The sequence below is a fragment of the Anopheles coluzzii genome, chromosome 2, assembly GCF_943734685.1.
Source record: "Anopheles coluzzii chromosome 2, AcolN3, whole genome shotgun sequence".
Classification (NCBI taxonomy): domain Eukaryota; kingdom Metazoa; phylum Arthropoda; class Insecta; order Diptera; family Culicidae; genus Anopheles; species Anopheles coluzzii.
Window position 1 is genome coordinate 118,136,038 of NC_064670.1, and position 20,863 is coordinate 118,156,900.

Consider the following 20,863-nt stretch of genomic DNA (forward strand, 5'->3'; position numbering starts at 1 on the left):
CAACAAAAAATCGCACCATGGTTTAAGGCAGGATGGTGTGATTTATATGCACTTGATGTGGCAGGTTGCTCACGATATGATTATGTCTGCATGGGTGGGAGTGGAATGTTACGTTAGTTTGACTCTTTTTAAGTGTTTAAAACTGGCATAAAACTAAAAAGCTCCTTGGAGAGTAGTATATGGCTCCTTAAAGGCCAATAAATTTTAAAAGTTTCCGTAAAGCAGAGCATCGAGTTAATTTCTTACCACTAGTGATGCATATCCTGGTCACGGCACCGTGGTGACTTACTTTACCGGTTGTCCTAGTTTAGGATTGTTACATTACTTTTTTTCTACCTGCGTGAGTGTTGCATTAGTTTATTTAAACTTAAGTTGGTTGATTTATATAATAAGCGTAAAATATTATATAAATTAACAAAAATCGATTTATTAACTCGCAAGATCCACAGAATGTCCTCAAAATAACCTTTGAACTCTGTTAGAACCTCCCAATCACGTCCGATACAGACACCAAACATCTGGAACTGGAACTATTATGTGCAAACTGGCCGTTCGCTCCCAAACCGTGGGGTCAAACTTTTCACGCCAGGATCAAACGAAATGCTGCCACCTAGAATACAAACACACGGCAATACAGATGGCACTGGGGGAAATGCACCGAACTGCAGCCGATTCCAACACTGCTGCTACTGCTGCTGCTCTTTTAAGGGCTGGCAGTACCTGGACGCAATGGTGTGTGAATTTTAACCATTACGTACTATTTCCATTTCATTTGTTCTACCAAAACCCGTTCCAACCGTTCCCATTCGGTACTGCCTAACCCTTCCACCCTCCTCCGGTGTATGTTCAGGTACAGTGGTTCAAAATATCAAAATTTTATTCGATTTATGGTTGTGACCGCTCGGCAGCGCTCTCGAGTAGAAATAATTATTTGTGCAAGCGTGCAGTGATGTGATATTCCTCACTGCGCACGATTATATTCGGCAGTTTGGTTCCCGAAAGCTGGGCATTTCGAGCTTTTGAGCAAATGGTTGAGCTGGATTGCAATCGTTACTTCTTCCAGTGGAACTGGCAGCGGCTCTGATAGTGTGACGGGTTGAGATTGGTGCGTATATACACGTGCATACCCACACACACGCGTACCATTGCTTCAGTCGTATGCATTCCTATGCAAAAGGCGTGTGAGTGTCTGTGTTACGTGGGCCCTTTTTGGGGAGGAAGCCAGCTGAAAGGAAAGCGGCAGGAGTAACGAGCCTGTTGTTGCGGTTTGTTTTATTGGCTTGCAAAATTGGAATTGTGTGTTTTTGGAAGGGTTGGAGCGGCCAAGGGAGGGCAGGTAAAATTTTGCAGCAATTCGGTAATTGAAAATCGGAAAACCCGCGTGGCCGCGTATCGAATGCCTGAAGGGTTGTTCCTTTTTATGGAAGCGGCGGGGACGAATGCAGCATGTCCTCCACTTTGCATGCACAGGTGAAATAGGGCGGTTTGGTATAACAGCCTCCCTTTACTCCCCGACCGGATATAAGGCACACCTTTGGGCTCGCGTGTATGGTTGTGGAAAAGTTTTCCACGGACCGGTGTGTGTGTAAGCGCTGTTGGACGGAGTGCTGCTTAGGCAGTGAGCCGATCGGCTTCGCAGTAAAATTACTACACTGTGGTGAATTATATTTCCAGAGAAATCACAGAAACGACATTAAAGTTAGATTGCGTTTGTGGAGAAATGCTGAATGAGTGTCGTTTCGAGAAATCGTTTCCATTTCATAGCTTGGAAAAGTACAATACACATCGAAAGTAACCCTGTGATAAATTAGCTGCTTGAATGGCACGATTGACAAGCGAACAGTCTCTTATGCTGTAAGTATTGAGGTCGATTATAATTGGGAATTTGGTTGGATCATACAGCCTAGTAGCTTCTACAGTCTTGATACATCACCATAGTATTTAGAGATGAAGTAATATGGATTCAGTTTTATGAATTCGGATGAATCTGCAGAGTGAATTCAATTAAGTAAAATTATAAAATTTTGAAATAAAACATATGAAGAGGGATTTTTGGAGGTTCTAAAAAAGGCTGCCATCCCATCACATCAAACTCATTTCTGGTGTGAGAGAGCCGACATTCTTTCTCATAATTATGAGAGCCCCTGAATATCCTTGCATCGTTCAGAGCTCATGAACATTATAAAACTGGATATTTCATCAGCTCTTTGCATAATTAACGATTTTTGCTCTTATAAGAATGTACTGCAAATGCTCCTGTAGCAAGTCATCAAATCTCAGTATCAGTTTAAATGTTGTTTCTTAATAAATAGAAGAATAAATATGCACAAAAGAAGAAACAAAACATCTATTTAACTTATCAGTTATCATGAATTATTGCCGCACTGCACACTGTCGCATTACAGAAAGTAATGTTTGTTTGTGCCATATTTTATACCTTGATTTACACCCATTGCAGGGAGAAATTGCTCGAAAAGGAGGAAAAAGTATTAAGCATAAGGGGAAAAAAAAAAACGATAAAATGCACCCACAATGCACATCGGTTATCACACGCGGGCAATTAAAAAGTGTGAGCAGTGCGCGCCAAACCCCGTTGCGCTTAGGCCGGGCGAACTCCACTTTCGCCTAACGAGCGACTGCGCCGTTGAGCCGTCTCCCGGTGGAAAGCTCGAAATAAGCTCGTAAAAATGCCATCGCTCGATTGTTAAAACTTTGTAATTAAGTCAGGAAGATGTCTTAATTACTTTTTAATTGCGATCGGTGTGCACTTCGGTCGGTACTCGCACTTCTGGAGCACCACGGGGACCGATCTTGGGCTGGGCGTGCATGTGCAAACCCCACACCATCGAAAGGACACATCTCACTGAGACGGAGGGTTTCACTGCAAGGGCAGGGAACTGCTCTCTGGGTGTGTGTGTGTTTGTGTGAGAGGGTATGTGCATTAATTGCACGGTGCAGCTTGCCACTACCTGCTGCAGCTGCAGCGACATGTACCGAGGCAATGATTTGTTTGCCTCCATACGATCTCACGTACGATCGTAATCGCTTGGTGAGACAGAGGACCGAAACAAAAAAAAGTCACACAAACACATACACACGCACTGAATGTGCATGCCCTGGATGCATTATCGCTGGACCCATTCGCTGTGCCACTGTGCAAGCTGATTAAATGTCCGCTGGCGGGGAGGGGAAATGCAAGAAGTGTTTCGCAATTCGGGGTGCCCATTCCCTTTCGCGTGCCTGCGGGCGCACAAATTTACGACTCGCTGGTTCCGAGGCGCGCTCATCGCTCCAGGGGTGAGGTAGGAGCAGCTAGCAGGCTGGGGGAAGAGGGCGCGCTTGTGTGTTTGATACGCTACGCCGAGGACAGCTCGAACGCGGCCACGTGCGTTTTTGACGTGGTTTTGCAAGCCATTTCGAAAGCATTAGAGGCGCGAAGTAAAAGTAAACAGGCGCCGCCAGTGCTCCGGCTGTCGTGGCGAGTGAGCAAAACGAGGGTATTAAAATCGATAATAAGTATGTTTTCGGGACAATGTGGACAACGGAAACATTGGTGTGTGTGTGTGTGTGTGAAGAGTTTTTTTGTAGTTGGTGTCTGTGCATGTGATTAAAAGGGTGGTTACAGGTATATATTATTTTTAGGGGATGTTTTTGCTTCATTAAAAAGTAATAAAGAACATTTACATTTATCGGTTGCAATTTTGGAACGTTGTTAGGCATGTGGATACAAAATAGGTCCGATGAGGTATGCTTAAATGGTGTATTTTTTTAAAGAGGATGCAGCATGTGGCGTGTCATAAAGTATGAACATAAAGTGGCTGTGCTTGGAAAAGAATATGTGATGAAAGTTTTAGTGTGTAGGAATCGAGTGAATTATACCATTGATTTATAAAATGTTTTAAAACATGCTCATACTAATTAATTTTCCAAAACTGTCTTCATTAGTTCACGTTTACGTTATGTTGTATGTTCTTATAGTAGCAATTGAACAAAATGCACCATACCGTACTGAGCGTTGATCAATTAATGAAACAATAAGCTAACTTTTGAACTTCTGAAGTTCTCACAATTGAGGGATGATGCTACATTTTTACAAAAGTTTGGATTTTTGCCCCTTTTGAAATAATAATGCCCCATATTGAAACATTTGAAAAATGACATGAAAAATCTGATTAATGTTTTAGAGTAGTGTCACTGTCTTGGTCTCGGTTTAGTCAATAGAGTTGCTATAATTTACTGCAATGCTCTCTATTTACTGTTGGTCCTTGTTTCCATTTCCAGGTCTTCTTCTTCTATTTGGTCTTCCTACGCGGACATGCCGGCCTATACAGGGTTTCGAGACTTAATTCATTACCACGTAGCCGGATAGTCAATCCTTGCTACGGGGGGACGGTCATTTCTAGACTTGAACTCATGAACCCATAATGGGCTTGTTATTGAGTCGTTCGAGTTGATGACTGTAACACGGGACCGCCCGTCCGTTTCCAGGTCTTCTTTTTGAACCACTAGCAGTTTAGCATAGTTCTGCATGTTTTGTAATTTAGCAAGTATAAGATTATTATTTTAACATATAAAAAAAACAAAATTATCGCCAAACATATGTTTGCCTGTCTTAGATGACCACAACGAGAAAAGAAAATGAAATAAATACTACCATAATGAATTGTTTGCAGTAAATAAAAAAAATAAAAAAAAAAACATTGATCCTGTTTTGAACACTTCTCTTCCCTGTAAATAACGTCTTCCCGAATGATTAATAACGAAAGCGTAAACACAACCGTCAACGCGGCATTAACATACCTCTGCAACAAAACTACCCATCACTGTCGGGAGCGCGCATCGGTCAGACCGATTTCGTAAATGAGCATGAGTTTTGCATACGAAAAGCCGCACAGCGTGCTGTTTAGATACCGGTCCACCAAATAATGAACACCGTGTCCTTAAGGAATCGTCACCAGAAACCGACCCGTCCCGGGTGCAGCGAACCCGAAATCGACGCTCGCGTCTCGCGTCTTGCCCTCGGGCGGAGCGCAAGTTTTTGGCCATCCACTACGTCTTTTGCTGTTTGGCGGGCAAAGCGGCAAGCAGGCAGGCAAAAAAAAAACTCACTCACATTCTCTCTCACCGAGGCACAATTGTGCACGGGCCTTCGGGCGGCACGATCCCGAACATACTGCACCGTTTGACAGGCGACCACGAAATTCCCTTTGCCCTCTACCCCGACGGCACGGCACAGGAACGCAGCACCAACATTGCCCGCGGGCAGCCTGTCGAGCAGTCGAGAGCGAGCTTGCCTTGGTGGAAGCCGTCACAAACGGAGAGCTTTACGCTCCGGTCTCTGGGAAATGGGGAAGAGGAAGAGAGGAAGAAAGAAGAAAACTTTTCCGTGCACGCGGCCCGCGGGCACTTTATCCGGGGTCCTTTCTCCGCGCCGGTTCCGGGGATAGTCCGGGTCCAATTTTTCCACCGGCATGTCCTTGCTTGTTCGTTTGCTTGGCCGTTTTTTTTGCTTTTTCTCTTACTCTCTCTTACTGTCTCTCTTTCTCTCTCTCTCTCTTTCTCGCTCTTTGTTGCCGTTGCTAGGCATTCTGTTTCGCAAAGCCCCTCCGGCAGGAAGCAAACTCTCCACTTGGGCCCCAATTCCCGGGCGGGAGAGCACCACCCCAACCTTCCATCCCTGAGGTAGGTTGTGTGATTGCTTCGAACCAAAAACGACATCACGATGGATTCCAATTTTTTGTTGTTGCCCTCTTTTCCTCCAGTTTTTGGCTGGTCGCACTCTGTGTGACTGCTTTCTTCCTGCGGGCTATTCCCCGGTGCTCGGAAGTTGGCGCGAGAGAACGAGCGAGCGAGCGGGCAAAAAGATGTCTCCGCTCATCTGCAAAGACTCCTGCACGAAGGACCACGTGCTGGGACCGGGCGCAAAACGCCTCCGAGCCGTTTGTCCTTTCTCCTTCTGCTGCATCATCCTTCACGGGGGCAGGAATTTCAGTTCAAACTCCACTGGAACTGGTACCGGTGTAGAGTCCACTCTCTCTCTCTCTCTCTCTTTCTCTCTCTCTCTCTCTCTCTGTTTCTCTCTGTGCCCTTCCCTAGTTCCACCTTGAAGGAAGGTTGCGTGGAGGAAAAATGAGAACCCGAACTGAAAAAGATGCCGGCGGGGACCAAAGGCAGCGCAAGTTGCGAGATGTTTTATATCAAGTTGTGGCTGTGTGTACATCGCAGTACGTAGGCTTGCGAAAATTTCACCCGAGGGTATTGAACCAACATAACACAGCAAAGGAAGAAGAAGAAGAAAACGGAGATGGGCAGAAAACAACGAGAGAAAGAAGCAAAAAAAAAAACAAGCGTACAAAACGAAAAAAAAGGATCTTTCGTCCCGTTCGAGAAGAGGCAAGCGCCCGAATGCTCAAGACATTAACCGTGGCGAAGAAATGCTTTGCAGCCGCGAGGTAGAATGACGATAATCCGCTGCACAACCGATACACAGGCCATTCAAGAAGTTTGCAATAAAGAAAGGATCTTACAGCGACGCACAAAGCTGTTCGAAAGAGCAAAGAGAATCACTTCGTAAAGCAACAAAACCAATCAAACACGTATCTAATTATAAAGGTGCTTAATAGGCCACCTACACCTCCAGCATGCTTGATGGAGTAATTATGGGCTAATTCATTTGAGCAACACTGATCCGGAACTAGGCGGGTGCAATGGAGAAACTCACAAACTAAACAAACAGAAACGTTGCATCAACACGTCCACTTAGCACTTTCACACCATATTGGAACCGTGGAATGTCTACAAGCGAAGGATACGCGTCTAACACAACGATTCGAGTCACGGTTTCGATCGTACCGGATTTTCGATATATTCTGCAACTTGAAGTGTGCTTTGCTGCCTCGGTAGCTTCCTAGTGCATCGTCATGTGCATAATAAAACCAAAAAGATAAACATAGTGAAGCATTTTATGGTGCATTGCAAGATAAACTGTGCCAATTGGGAGAAAACAACAGAAGAGCGCCTTACGTTTGTGCATTAAACTGCTTGTTGTGGTTTGATACGTAAAATGAGAGGAAAATGAGAATGTGTGATAAAATGCGTTTTCCCATACGCTTTTCCTTTCAGCAGTAGTAGTTTCTATGATCGTTGTGATAACGTTTGAAAAAAGAGACGTATTTTAAGAGCCAATGTGGAACCAACTGCGATAAGCATACCTACGATCGCGTTAAAAGAACAACAGTTGAAAGGAGGTGTGATGAAGCTTCACGCATTGAAGGTTATCGTGTGTTTAATTTGAAAGCGAAACATCTTTATTATTCCTTTCAATGCGGCATTCACGGTATTGTCTATCTTGCAATTGGTTAGGCTCAGGCAACCAAAAAACATAATCGATGATCGAACGCTTGATAAACCATATAAAGAAGAGTTTGGAGTGCAAAATGTCGAATTGATGCACATGAATGGATTTGCATGAGCATAGATTGCAGCAAACTACACATAATTAATCTTAAGGCTGTATAGAAATAAAACATATTAAACTTCACATAATTTTCTCTCAGATATTTGCAACTTGTAGTTTGACTTAAGCTACACATTTCTAATCAATTTTACACAACAACTCAATTCATTGTAATGATTTTATTTCAGACATTTGCTTAAAGCTTCATAATGTATGTCAAAGAATCTTTTTCATGTAATTCGTTGACATTATACGAAAATTACATTATACTAGAAGAGTCATACACATGTGTTTGAGTTTTCTAAAGGTGAGAAGTTTTTGGGGCAAGTAAAATGCATTGCCGCCATCGCATCATGTTTGCTATACCAAAGCTTTGAATAACACAAAATTATTCGAAAACCGTCTGACATAAAAAAGAGAAAGAAAGAAAACTCATAAATGCTCCAATAAGCATCCAATTAATAACGTGATGTGAAATGTAAAAGAACCACCCATATGTTAAGGTGACCAACAATTTAGAACGGTCTAATCCGCGAATACATGGCGAACCCGAGAAAGCTAAATTAAAGTTTCATATAGTCAGAATTTTGAAGATTACAAGGATTTTCCACGAATTTGACACCAACACAGATCCATAAGACATGTAGGTGCACACCCAATACTTAGTATGCTATTCGAATTTTTGTTAATCAAATTCAAATCACATCCAACTGTAAAAAGAGAACATTATCATTTAAAACTATGGACTTTTTACATTTTTTGCACACTGAGCGTTCCTACCCAAGGTAATGATTGATAGCTCCAACGTTTATTGTGACCAATCTGTTCATGGACATCCAAGATCGACTGAACTATCACATTGCCAACAGATCTAAGAAAAAATCGCAATTTTGCACATAAATGAAAGATCCCAGCAGCGCACGGAGATATTACATGAGCTACGATTCGCGCAAGATCCAATGATCATCAGTTTGCCTAGGCTCACTGACTCACACCCGCCAACCATACCGGCTATTTTGCATGATTCTTTCGTTTCACCAACGATCTCGAATAATGTCCGACGACACTTTATCACACACGGAGAGCAGTGGCGCTACTACATATGATTCGTTGATAGTTTTTTTTTTATTCTGCATCTCCAAGCATTGCTCCTTATCACACAAAGATGCAAACCGAACGGCATTGCATCAGGGTCTGCTTTAGTGGCTCACTGTCAAGTGATGTGGGGGGGGGGGGGGGGTTGCTTCATTTGTTTATGGCACCTTTCGCTTTTCTGTGTCAGAGAGGCTTCATTTGTCTATGTCGCAGTATATTGCAAACACTCATTGCGATCATCTTCCAATTACGTCACTTGGAAATGTTTGGTTTGAAGAGATCACTATCAATGCAAAAATCTCCGTCTACAAACAGCTGACGGGCGGCTGTGTATGGCAGCAACTTTTCAAGGGCCAAGATGCTCTCGATGCAGGAAAAGTGTAGACAAAACTGATAAGAACGCCCTCATATGCGAGTCGGTTTGAGAGCAATCAAGAGCTACACTTCCTGGGTTCGTCAGTTTGCTCCTAGCAGTGTGGCACTAAACACTTCCCCGTGAGCGCTGTCCATAGTGTTTCCCTTAAAAAATGTATCATCTAAGGTTAGTTTGAGCAACTCCCAGATAAATAATTCAGATTTTGAGTGTTTAATGTGGATTTGTATGTGATTTTTCTGTAGAATAAGTGCAATTCTAGTGGCCACCATCTACCTAACAGGCGTGACAGAGGCTGTCATCTATCAGTGCGATCATTACAATACCGATGGCGAGTATACCGTGCGCCATTGTACCCTGCACGGCGTCACCGTCGTGCACGATGCGGCCGACATAGACTTTTCGTCCGAATATCCGCGCCCGTACTGGTTCGACTTTCAGCACTCACAGATGGACGAAATCCCGCGCGCCCTCTTCACCACCTTTCCCGAGATGCAAACGATCGACTTCCGGGAGACGGGCATCGAGAACATCAACAAGTTCACGTTCGAGAACGCCAAGCAGCTTCGGCATCTGTTTCTGCGCCGCAACAAGCTTACTTCGTTGAACAACTTTATCTTCAAGGGCTGCGACCGGCTCGAGTGGCTCGATCTGTCGCACAACCAGCTGCAGGAGGTGCGGAACAAAACGTTCCACGACATTCGGACGCTGACGCGGCTCGATCTCAACCACAACCGGCTGACCGTGCTGCCGGAGGAGGTGTTTTGGGAGCTGCCCGAGCTAGCCCACCTGTCGCTCAACGACAACCAGCTGGTAGTGCTGGACCGGGAGACCTTCTTCCACAGTCGGATCGTTTCGCTGAACCTAAACTTTAACCGGTTGCGTGAGGTCCACATGGTGGACCGATTTCAGTCGTGGCAGCGGGTGCATTTGCGTGGCAACCAGCTTACCAGCGTGGAGATACCGCCGGTTCCGGTTGAGATCGATGTGTCGCACAATAACCTGACAACGATTTTGGTCAGCTACTCGAACATACTGGTGGAGTCACTCGACCTTTCCCACAATCTGTTCGCGGACATTAGCAACGTGTCGGCGCTGAACTTTCTGCACACACTGGACGTATCGTTTAACGCGCTCCAGTCACTGCCACTGACCACCTTTCTGAAGATGAAGCAACTGGCCCGGCTGAATCTGGAAGCCACCAATCTGACCACCCTCGTGCACGGTCTGTTCTCGCAGCAGTCGAACCTTACCTGGCTGGATGTGTCGTTCAACCGGCTGCAGACGATCGATCTTACCGTGCTGACGGCGGCGGCCAAGCTCGAGCATCTGCACATCGACGGCAACAATCTGACCAGCGTCGGGTACGGGCGGCTCCCGGCCATGTTCCCCTCGCTCACCTATCTGGGGCTGTTTGCAAATGCCTGGAACTGTTCCTATCTGGTCGATCTGGTGCACTTCTGTCGGCAGCACTCGATCAACGTTGCGCCGCAGAAATCGTACGGCACTACGCTCGATGCGTCCAACGTGCAGGGCATCTACTGTAAGAGCTCCCAAAGCACGGTGCTGCCAGTGGTAACACCCATCGAGCATCCGATCGACACTGCGCCACCGTCGGCTGAGCTTTCCATCGATCGTTTGCTGGAGATGATGCAGGAGATGAACAAAACGACGGAGCAGCTGGTGCAGGAAATGATGCGGGCGTTGCATCAACGCGCCACCGGTGCCATTGGGACTCCGGTAGTGACCGCTTCCTGTACCGCCCTGCACGCCTACAACTATCAGGTGTTCATTTTGCTGATACTGTTCGCGATCCTGATCCTGAACGTGGGCTTCCTGCTGTGGGTGCATCACAATGCGAACGTACGGCGGGCCGTCGATCGGATGATCCTCTTCCGGCGCGAACAGGGCGCCTCCATTCAAACGGCACTGCACGAGGATTTGTGAGTGGGTTGCTTGCAGAGGGTACACTGGTTTTTAAGTAGTAGGTTTAAGTAAAAACTTAAAAAAATAGTTTTAAAAGGGAACAGCAGTAACATAAATCGATGCATGTTCAGCAAGAGCAATTCAATGTCGGCAGTAGGTTTAATTAAACAAAAAATCCCCCATACCCGGCCCGCCCCGATAAATGCTGCTCATTATTGAATACATTTTAAGCAATAATACCATTGTGTATCATTTTTCTACAGCCGGACCGGAGGCAATTTTCCCATTAACATCATCATTCGGTAGAGATCACCGTCGCTTGCTGCACGATTGTTAATTATCCTCGCTGCTCGTTATGGAGTTACGGAACCACTTTTTTCTGTTTCGTTTGTTTGCTTGCGTTTGCTGTTACCCCACTGTGTTTCTCCTGGATGCGGATCGTCCTTTAATGACATCGGAATGAGCAAGGTGCATCGGCATTTTTTCACCTCCCTCGTGTGCGTTGCCGGAAGTTGAATGGGAAGTGTTCGTTTTTTTTTTTGCGCTCGTCTCCCCACCATGTTCGATTCCTTTTGTCTGTACAGCGAGACCGAATTATCAGCGCTCGTTCGCTCGCTCTTTGTCCCGCACACGCTCCTGTGCGCTGATAAATAAATAATGCTCTCCCCCCCCCCCCGTTAGGGTCGTAAAATTAATCTGTCGGCAGTCATTATTGTCATAAAATTATAATTAGCTTCCATTATGTGTATGAAATGCACCGCGTTGTTTCGGTGCAGTGTGAGCGTGTGTGATGGTATCGGAACCGGCGAGAAGGAAGGAACGAATTTCATGTGAATTTTGAGCCTTTTTGAAATTGAGATGCATTTCGCTTGTTGTTGCTTGGTTCCAAATGGAATGTTCTTAACATGCCGCTAGGAAGCGTTCGGAATGCTTTTTTCCTCTGCTTGTTTTGTGACGAATGCTGTGATGCAGAACAGCATCGATGCTTTAATAAAAGTCTTTCTTTTAAAGAACACAATAACTCATGACTTTTTTATGTGTTTAATAGTGTCCTATTTTATTGGTTTTTTATTAAACCTACTAGAAATGCCCTCATCGCGCTTTACCTACCTTTTCAAGCAATTGGCCTCGAGGCCGAGGGCACTGCTCCGTTGCTCCAGATCGGCGGAGTACAGGTGAAATATGTCGAACGGAAAAATGGTGACAATTTTCGCACGCTTTCACACGGATCAACCCAAACACACTCACAACGCCGATCAGCCGCTGTCACCACCAGTCTGATCTTCAATGCCACTTGCACTTGAGCCGGCACCAATGACACGCAGATGGGTACGCACGCACGCACGGTATGCAAATAATGTATTCACTCTCTCTTTCTCTGTGTTTCTCGCTCGTTCTTCGAAACAAATAGCACTTTTTGAATAGAATTGGTTTTGGATTCGCAATTCTCACTCGATAATTGTTCGCACGGAAACAAAACACCAAAACACCGCGTCAAACGTGTGCCTGTGCGTAACGCTGCGTAACGTTGCGACCGGTTTCCCGTCCTTGGTGGGAATGCACTTGGCGCGAAGCGACCGGAACGACTACACCGATTTCAAAACATGCACGCGCGTTCCCGAAACCGAACCGACGAACCGGTGAGGGGTGAGCTCGGTTTTCGGTGAGACGTGAACCGGTACAACCGCACTATGGGCAATGAGCCAGGTGACTGGTGACGTTGCAAGGTAAAATATGGTGTCTTATTTTTACAAAAATATTGAGTCATATTTGTTTGCATTAATGTCCGTTCCTTATTGTAAAATCTTTTTTCGTATACTCAGGTTGAGTGACAGGTCTGACATAAATATAGTCTTGCCTGGGTATTAAATTCCAATATCAGTAGATTATCGGTCTAGGATAAATAAATAGAGAGAACATAAATTAAGAAGAAATCTCACACTTAACATATGCAAGTGTTAAAACCAATGAAACAATTTTAAATTTTCAAGGATTTTTTTTTAATGTTTATAACAATAACGTTTTTACAACCTGTTTGCATATTAATTATTGTATTGAAATAGAAACGTTTATACCAAGAATTACTTTTGAAATTCACCAGCATTTTAAATATTCACATTATCATGTGGTTCAATGGTTAGACAGCTCCATTTGAAGGACTTCTGTCCTTTTGCCTGTTTGAATAAGGCTTTAAAATTCGTTTTAAAAACTTTTTCTTCTTCTTTTGGCTTAACAACCGTTGTCGGTCAAGGCCTGCCTGTACCACTTGTAATCGCTTTAAAAACATTTTAGTCAAAAAAAGAAAAAAAGAATGTTTTATATAACTTGTTTTGGATGTTGGGATTGAAAATTAAATGTTTCTTTTGCATTAGATTCAAACTCAAGTTTTGAGGTTCATCAGATCAAGATTACTTTTATATTACGTTATTCATTCACAAATTTTGTAACTTTTAATTCTTAAAGTTTTTGCAAGCCGACACAAAATATTCAAAATTTTGACCAGTTGCATAGTGCGACAAGCAACTTGCTGTTAGAAACCGGTTCACCGATTTGCTCGCTCACTATCGAACGTTCTCTCACGCCATCTCACGCCCGACATGCTCTCTTCGGCTTTCGGGACCGGTTCAGATTGCCCATCAGCTGATGGTGAAGGCGTCCCCGCTGCAAGCAACATGAAATGTCGTTACTCCGCCATCACCAACAACACCCTTGTCGTTGTCGTTGTTTAGGTTTATGTTGTCATGTTGTTTATACTTTCCTCCGACTCACACTCCTCGTTCCGAACTTCCTTTGCCACCTTGTGTAGGGTGTTTCGGTTGGTAAGCAACTTGGGAAAAGGTATGTAGTAATGAATTGATGGTATTGGAGTGACACAGAATTAGCAATACCGAGCTTCTAAACAGCAATTTCATGACAATAACAATTGATTGATTTTCAAAGATATTAAACAAAACCAATCACAATTGTTTGCTTAAATCACAATTTGTAAATCTCACATTAAACATGTATTATTAATCTCGACGGTGTGCAAAGGGGTTTTCCAAAAGCACAACGATGGCTGCTGGCCCAACCTAGCCTGCCCTTAGAATCCAATTAGACAATAAATTCCATCACCTGTACCTCACGACCGCCAGTTCGGCCGTCACATTAATCTTCGTCCACAAGGGCGTGCAAGGTTCGTGCGGCCGCGTGGTGGGGCAGATTGACTGGAATCCATCGAGAGATAAATGGTTTGCGAAAACGAGCCAAACAGTTCCGATTCGGGCTATGGCGCACAATGGTGCTGCCCTGGGTCGAAACAATCGCTCACACACACAGCCACTCGGTCGATTCCACCAAACCGAACCCGCCGGAGGGCAGTGCGCCGTACGATGCAGACCCGCTGTCGTGTGGCATGTTATGAGCGCTCGATAGCCCCGAGGGCAGTTGCCCTCCGGGCGGCCATATATTATATTCGCAGACACTCCGCAACAGACTCGCTCACTCGGCCGGTACGCGAGCGGTTCGGATCAACGTGCGCCTTTAGCCTACGGGCGACCAAGGTTTCCCCCCGTACGCCTTACCTCACTTGCCTGTGCGGTGCCCGCTCGCCCCACTGGTGCGCTCTGGTTCGGGACGGGTTCCCTCCGGCAGCGTGGATGGCGCACACATACGGGCCTGACATTCCGTTTCGGCACGAAGCACGAACGCTGGTGCTGGCGAGGCGGTGGGGGATTTTTGCTTGTTCTCCGTTTAAATTCAAAACACCACGAGCAAGTTGGCCGGCGTGCATGGAAATTCATTGCATGGCTCCCAAGCTCCCGCGGGCTCTTATAAAATAAATATATAAAAGTATAAAATATATTCGCTTATTTCGCTCCCTTTTTTGCGAGCCTCGCCTGATGCCGTTCCACTCACGCCGCACCGTCTTTCGCTGAAATATCCTGCGGCAATCGCCCAAACCGTCCGCGCGCGCTTGGCTGTGTGTGCTTGTATCCTCGCACCATACACGGTTTTGGTTGTTTGAGTTTTATGCAAGCCAAGGAGAGAAGGGGAGGGATCCCTGTTGGGGGTACGTTGGTACTGCGCGATCCGCAACCTGGAGCCCTCGGAAGAAACTCGAGAAACTCGAGAAGCGAACCCGCCCGCAAGGGCTTTACCGGGGCACCAGAATAAAACAAGTGAAGTGAAATAGAGTGAACGAGATAGCATCGCGTGAGTGTGTGTTCACAGCGGGCCCGGGCCCGAGCGTGTCCTGAGGGCAGGAGGGAAACTTATTCTTCTTGCTTCCGAGCTCGTGGTGCTGCTGCTTCTTTCGTCGGTTGCTCTCGCTAAAACCAGCTAGGAAACGGTTTGCCCCCCGGCCGTCACTGCACTGGAGCGTATGGAAATGTGTATGGTACCTACAGCACTGTGGCACACACACACACGGCGTATATGTATGCTTCACTTCCTGTTCTTTCCCCCGAGCGAGGGAGGGAGAGCACAGCGAACGTGTGTGCGTGTGTACGAGCGCGCCAAGATTGAGATCCAATCATAATCCTCGAGGAGCTTGAAACTAGACGCTGGCGAGCGAAACAAAGCGAAAGTGCGACAGTCAGCAGAAAAAGGAGCAGAACGATCAGAGCTGATCTGCTGGCAGCTTCGGCTATCTCTGCCCCGTCCGCTACCAGCCGGTGAAATGATTTCCCCGGGAACGATAACATTGCCGCAAGTGGTTTGGTGCGGCGTAGCTTATAATAAAGAAGCTGGCGCGGGTTGTATCTAGTTTCTGTGATCTTGAAAGCCGTCCGTTGGACTTTCGGGGGGGGCGAGAAGTTCCGGTTGTGGTCGAACGGGCAAACAAATCGGGTGGGTTATTTAATTATCAAAACATATACTGCTTCATACTATAATTAAGACAATTGGTAATTAATTTAAAGAGCGAATAGTATTAGAACATTATAATTTGCTAATTTGCTAATTTACTTGGCATAACAACGTTAGCAGAGGGTCAAAACCAAACCTAAATAAGGTTAACTAATTCTTCTTGCTGATCCATACGAACCAAGATCGATAACAAGGAACTTCAGCGAATGGAAAGAAATAAAACTGTAAACATGCTTAGTCATGCCGGACGCAAGTTCAAATCTCATTTGAAATGAGTTCCATAGTTTGAAAAAAAAAAGACTGATTTATGTTAGTTCAGCAATTAGTCATCATCATAGTCTATTCCATGAGTAAACTGCTAAAGCATTTGAAAATCGACTTATTTTATTTAAACAAGAAGAAAAACTTTTCTTTATGTCCACCTTGAAATGATATCTCACTGAAATGATCACACAATCGCTTTGAGATAAACAATGGCACTTCATGTGTATCAATTTGCAAAACCTTTCATACTCTTTTGCTATCATTCCAAAAGCAAACAATGTGAAAACAGAATCAATTTTTTTTTATCATTATCATACTACCTGTTCTATATGGAGTTTGATACTTGGTGGTTGAAATCATGTCAACACTCCATACAAACCCACACGTTAAACAAGCCTCAGTATTTTAGCCTAGATTATTTCAGCCTGGATAATATGTAAACAAACACCGATTCGTTGACCAGGTTGACTCATGAAGGATTGATTATTATTATCTGAAGGATAAATACTGTGACAAGAAATGTTTAAATTTGCTTGTAGCGATTTTTTGTGTTGAATAAAAGTACTCTTACTCATAATTAAAAATAAACAAAACAATTTAAAAAAAACATCTTTGTGTACACACAATTGCTGCAATCCAATATGGCGGACCGTAACTATCAAATGGATACAACCCGAATAATGTTTATTACTCCGCTGACAAGCTGAAACTTCAGCTTATTGGCTTAAAATATAAAATGGATGATAAATTAATATGTACAAGATGTGATCATGATCTTGAAACTATGTAAAGTGAATGCCTCTGTGAAATGAAGAAAATATTTCTCGAGCTGAACCTTATCAAACTCAAAATTGCATTACATGTTAACATCATAAGATTGTGCTTGGCAGTTAAATTCTGCGAGAAGTATTTGCCCGATTCCGGACACAACATCATTGATCCAATTTTGCTATACACACTGCAGATTGTGACCCCTTACACTGTTGCTTGTAAAAGCTTTGTATTTCATTCAAAACAACTACAACATTTACCACACCATTTAATAGTAACCGTTCTGTTTGTTGATGAAACCAAACCAAACCAAAAAACAATCCGGACTTGAGAATGGGGAAACAGAGGCGTGGATGGGAAATACTGCCCCTTCCATGGTGATGAAACCCATCCTCTTCCTCAGCACATGCTTTATGAGGTTAAGCTAATCAAATCCAGTATGCGTTGGTTCGCCCAATCCCGCCAGTAACTGAGCCAGTTCGTCAAACTTTCCCAGAAAAGTCCCGATCGCTGTGATGGGTTTGTGGCGGGCGTGTGGTTGTGGCAATGGTGGACCGAAATCCCAGAAAATTCATTTTGCAAATCACATAAAATTGTGCGCCAGTACCAATATCACGTGTAACATGATGAAGCCTGGCCGCGGGATATGGTAAAATTAAATATTTGACGCTAATTCAACAGTACGGTTGCACTGCGACTGGCGAGCTCGTATAAAAGCTGGGTATGCGAGTGTGTGATTAAGAGTGAGGGGAGAGAGAGAGAAAAAAAAAAGACGAAAAGGATTTTGTCGGGGGCTTTCGAAATGGGATACTTATGAAAATCATACGCGTGTGTGTGTGTGTTTCGGGGTGTTTTTTGTTAGGAAAATGTTCGCGTGTGTACAATTTTGGAGGATTTGGAGCGGAAGGAGTTGACGTGCGACTGGCAATAACTTCAACAGTAAGCCGTACGGGGAGCAAAGCCGTTGAATTTGCAATATGCAGCAGCATCGTTGATTGGTTCTAAATACTGGATGAGGAGTGGGACTGTGATGTGTGATGAGAACCAAAGCTAATTTTTTGCAACTGGCACTTTGTGTGTAAAGAGCTTACTCTAAATGCAGCGAAATATTACGTTTTGTTTTGGACAGGATTATGCGTTTTAGATATTATGTGATACATTTAATTCTTTCTTATAAAACTAAAACAGGTTTCCAAATGTAATGATACATAGTTGATCAATATCATACAAAATCAAAATCATATTATGGCTTATAAAAACAATCCATCAATTAAAGAGATAAGTTCGTAAAGTTTTATAATATAGCAAATTATGCAATTGTTCATTTATTGATTGAAATTTATTTATTGAAATTGATTAATATGCTGTAAATCGTGGTGACGATTTCTTCAAAAACGATTCGGCGGCAATACCGTTCCTAGAATGAATGGAGCTTTTCTATGAACCGATGATACGTTACAATATTTGCTTTATGAATATCTGAATGTGAAAAAAACAGTTGCAAGATAGATGATAGAATTAATTTACCTTATCTACCTTTTACGTTATCACAGAGCATCAAGCAACAAGTCAGATATCATCGATGTACTAGCTTCTGGGCCCACGAAGATGTATAATAATATTTACTAGAGCAATTTCGAAGATGCGCGAATAGTTAATCGTTCATGTGCTCAAAGAACTCCTTATAATTTGATATCTTTCTTAGGGATCAGATATTTTACGAAACATTTACGATAAATTAACTATGACATGAAAAACCAAAGCTACAAACTTATCATCGAAGCTTGTTAGGTTAATAAAATCTATAGAACTATGGGTAGTCGAAGATCAGGTGACTATATCTCAGACATTTTGAACACGGTGGAACAATGAAGAAGAAATTTAATAACAAGCAGCAGAAGAAAAGTAAAAACATAAAAGAAGAAGACATTAAAATAAAAGAAGAAAGAATGGAAACACACATAATAATGAAACAAATTACCAACAAGAAACAAGCACAACAATGAACATAAACATAAAGCAAACCAATGTTATACGATACAAGAGATATTTGATGATGATGATAACGATGATTATATATCCGAACTCTTACCTGTAAATCATACTAAGGGAAAAGAAAGATAAACCGCGTTTTTTTTTCAGAATACAACACTTTATTATCCCTTTCAACTTCGATACACATCTCACCACGTTTTAACCTAAGAATCTGTCAATGTATATATAATATATATATGTTCATTTGTTTTGGTCTATTCAAAAACAGAATATTTACATGAAAAGGTTTGTTGGGAGAGGGTGTATTTATGTATTTGTTGTGTATGTGTGTTGCTTGCGTTATTTAGAACGGTATGCGTTGTCGCTTCGATAGGATAGGAGGCGGTTGGTTTTTATTATTAGGTATTAAAATCACTATGTACAAAAACCCATCGTCATCATACAAGCAGACGAAACAGCTGATAACAAACGTAGGAAAGGAGAGAAGTTAGAGAGGGAAACCAAAAAAAAACAAGGAATAGAATTACAGAATCTCATAAACACAACTACAGGAGTAAAGTTGTGAAGTGCAAAAGGGAGAAAAATTGAAGACCTTTTGAAAAATTGGCATTTCTGAAGAATCCAAAAATGCATCGAAAATCTTGTGTTAAGTTCTTGATTTGTTGATCCGTTGTTTTATATTTTCAAAGAAAGAAAACAAGCAGCTAAAGATAGGTAATGTAAGTAAGTCGTGAGCTGTGTGATGTTTTCTTCTGTTTTGGAAGGTAAATTCGTTTTGCTCAAGCCGGTTGCATTCCTGGTTGATGTGTTTGGGATGGTGTCAAGTCAATCCCAACTCTACACCTGATCGCGGAAAACACAATGACGTATCCTCGCAATTCAGCATCGGTGTCATCGATTCATTTTTTTCTCTCCATTTTTATGTGCTTTTGCTGTTTGCTCTTATAGGATAGGTTTAGTTCTCTCATACACGCGTTCTTATTTACTTCTTCTTCTTCCATTTTTTTTGTTTGCTGAATCCGGCAGTTATCGGTTTGAATATGGTTTCGTTAGTTTTTGGTTTCATTTCGTTTATTACAAAAGATTTAGGGTAATTAAATCTAATTGGTATTTCATACTTTGCTTTGCTGTCTTGTTTTTTTTTGTTGCTTGTTTATTTGCTTACCTTTTTTGAGTTGTTTCAAACGCTTTTTCCTTCTTTCTCTGGTTTTTGTATCCATTTTTGTTTTCTTGTGTACTAAAACATATCTCCTCTCCTTACCTATGAGAAACAGGGAGAAGGAGTGTGTTGCTTCGTGTAGGAGTTTTCTTTTGTTTGTTCTGTGTGATTAACCGACTAATGGGTGTGATTGTGTGTATGGGGAACCGTGTTCGCCTCGCATTGCGTTTACGCGTTTAAGGGTGTTTTACCGTTTTACACTATTGTTTACTACCGCTTAAAACATTCTATCTACGCTTGGATTCATTAAGAATTGGTTTTCATTTTACTGTTTCATATGCTTGCTTTTTCTCCTCACGTTTGTCTTTCAACCCCCTAAAGGTATGGCGCAGAATTTGCAATGGCCTTTTGTTGCTTCTTGTTGATGCGTCCAGGATTTCACAAAGTTCAACGTTTGGTGGAACGGTTGCACTGAATTCCTAGCATTACGTTCACGAGGGATGGATCCGGGAGTGGAGTAAAGCGATGATGATGCAAGTACAGGACGATGTTATCGAACTAAAAAACCAAGCATTCACTCAAAATCAATTGGTACTTTACTAGCGCATTGGAAGAAGAAATTCCAAACAGTTTGTAGAGTAAAGATGGTGTGAAAACGTTCAATCACTATCAATCGGCGCAACTGGGCCGTAAACAATTACTCTTCTATCCTTCGCATGGATACAAAATTCACGCATGTTTTTTTCCTTCCTGATTGAAGCGTTGAGCATAGAGCGATTGATAGTCCGAGCCGCTTCTGCTTTTCAATACACCAATAAAAACACACCAAATACCAACACAGCTAGAGAAGCGAGGAAAGAAGCCCATGTCGCCGTTTGTTATCCTTTCAAAAGTTTACCATTTTGTTCCGTCTTCGTTTCACCATTCTTCTTTCTGTTTCGTTGAGTTGAACATTACTACCATTCATTTAATTGTC

At 43.2% G+C, this 20,863-nt stretch overlaps 2 protein-coding genes across 2 annotated transcripts in view; one reads left to right on the forward strand and one right to left on the reverse strand.

Annotated features, from left to right (window-relative positions):
* Positions 1–12,513, reverse strand: part of LOC120950054 (BTB/POZ domain-containing protein Tiwaz) — a 49,758-nt gene extending 37,245 nt beyond the window's left edge. Inside the window, exon 1 of the mRNA XM_040367794.2 lies at positions 11,961–12,513. The gene's annotated coding sequence lies outside the window, so the exon portion shown is untranslated. The remainder of the gene's footprint in view (positions 1–11,960) is intronic.
* On the forward strand, positions 8,913–11,545 carry LOC120950053 (leucine-rich repeat transmembrane neuronal protein 2-like). Its single transcript, XM_040367792.2, has 2 exons — positions 8,913–9,092; positions 9,170–11,545. The coding sequence occupies exons 1-2, from the start codon at positions 9,079–9,081 to the stop codon at positions 10,869–10,871; spliced, it is 1,716 nt and encodes a 571-aa protein (XP_040223726.2). The 5' UTR covers positions 8,913–9,078; the 3' UTR covers positions 10,872–11,545.
* Positions 12,514–20,863: the final 8,350 nt, after the last annotated feature.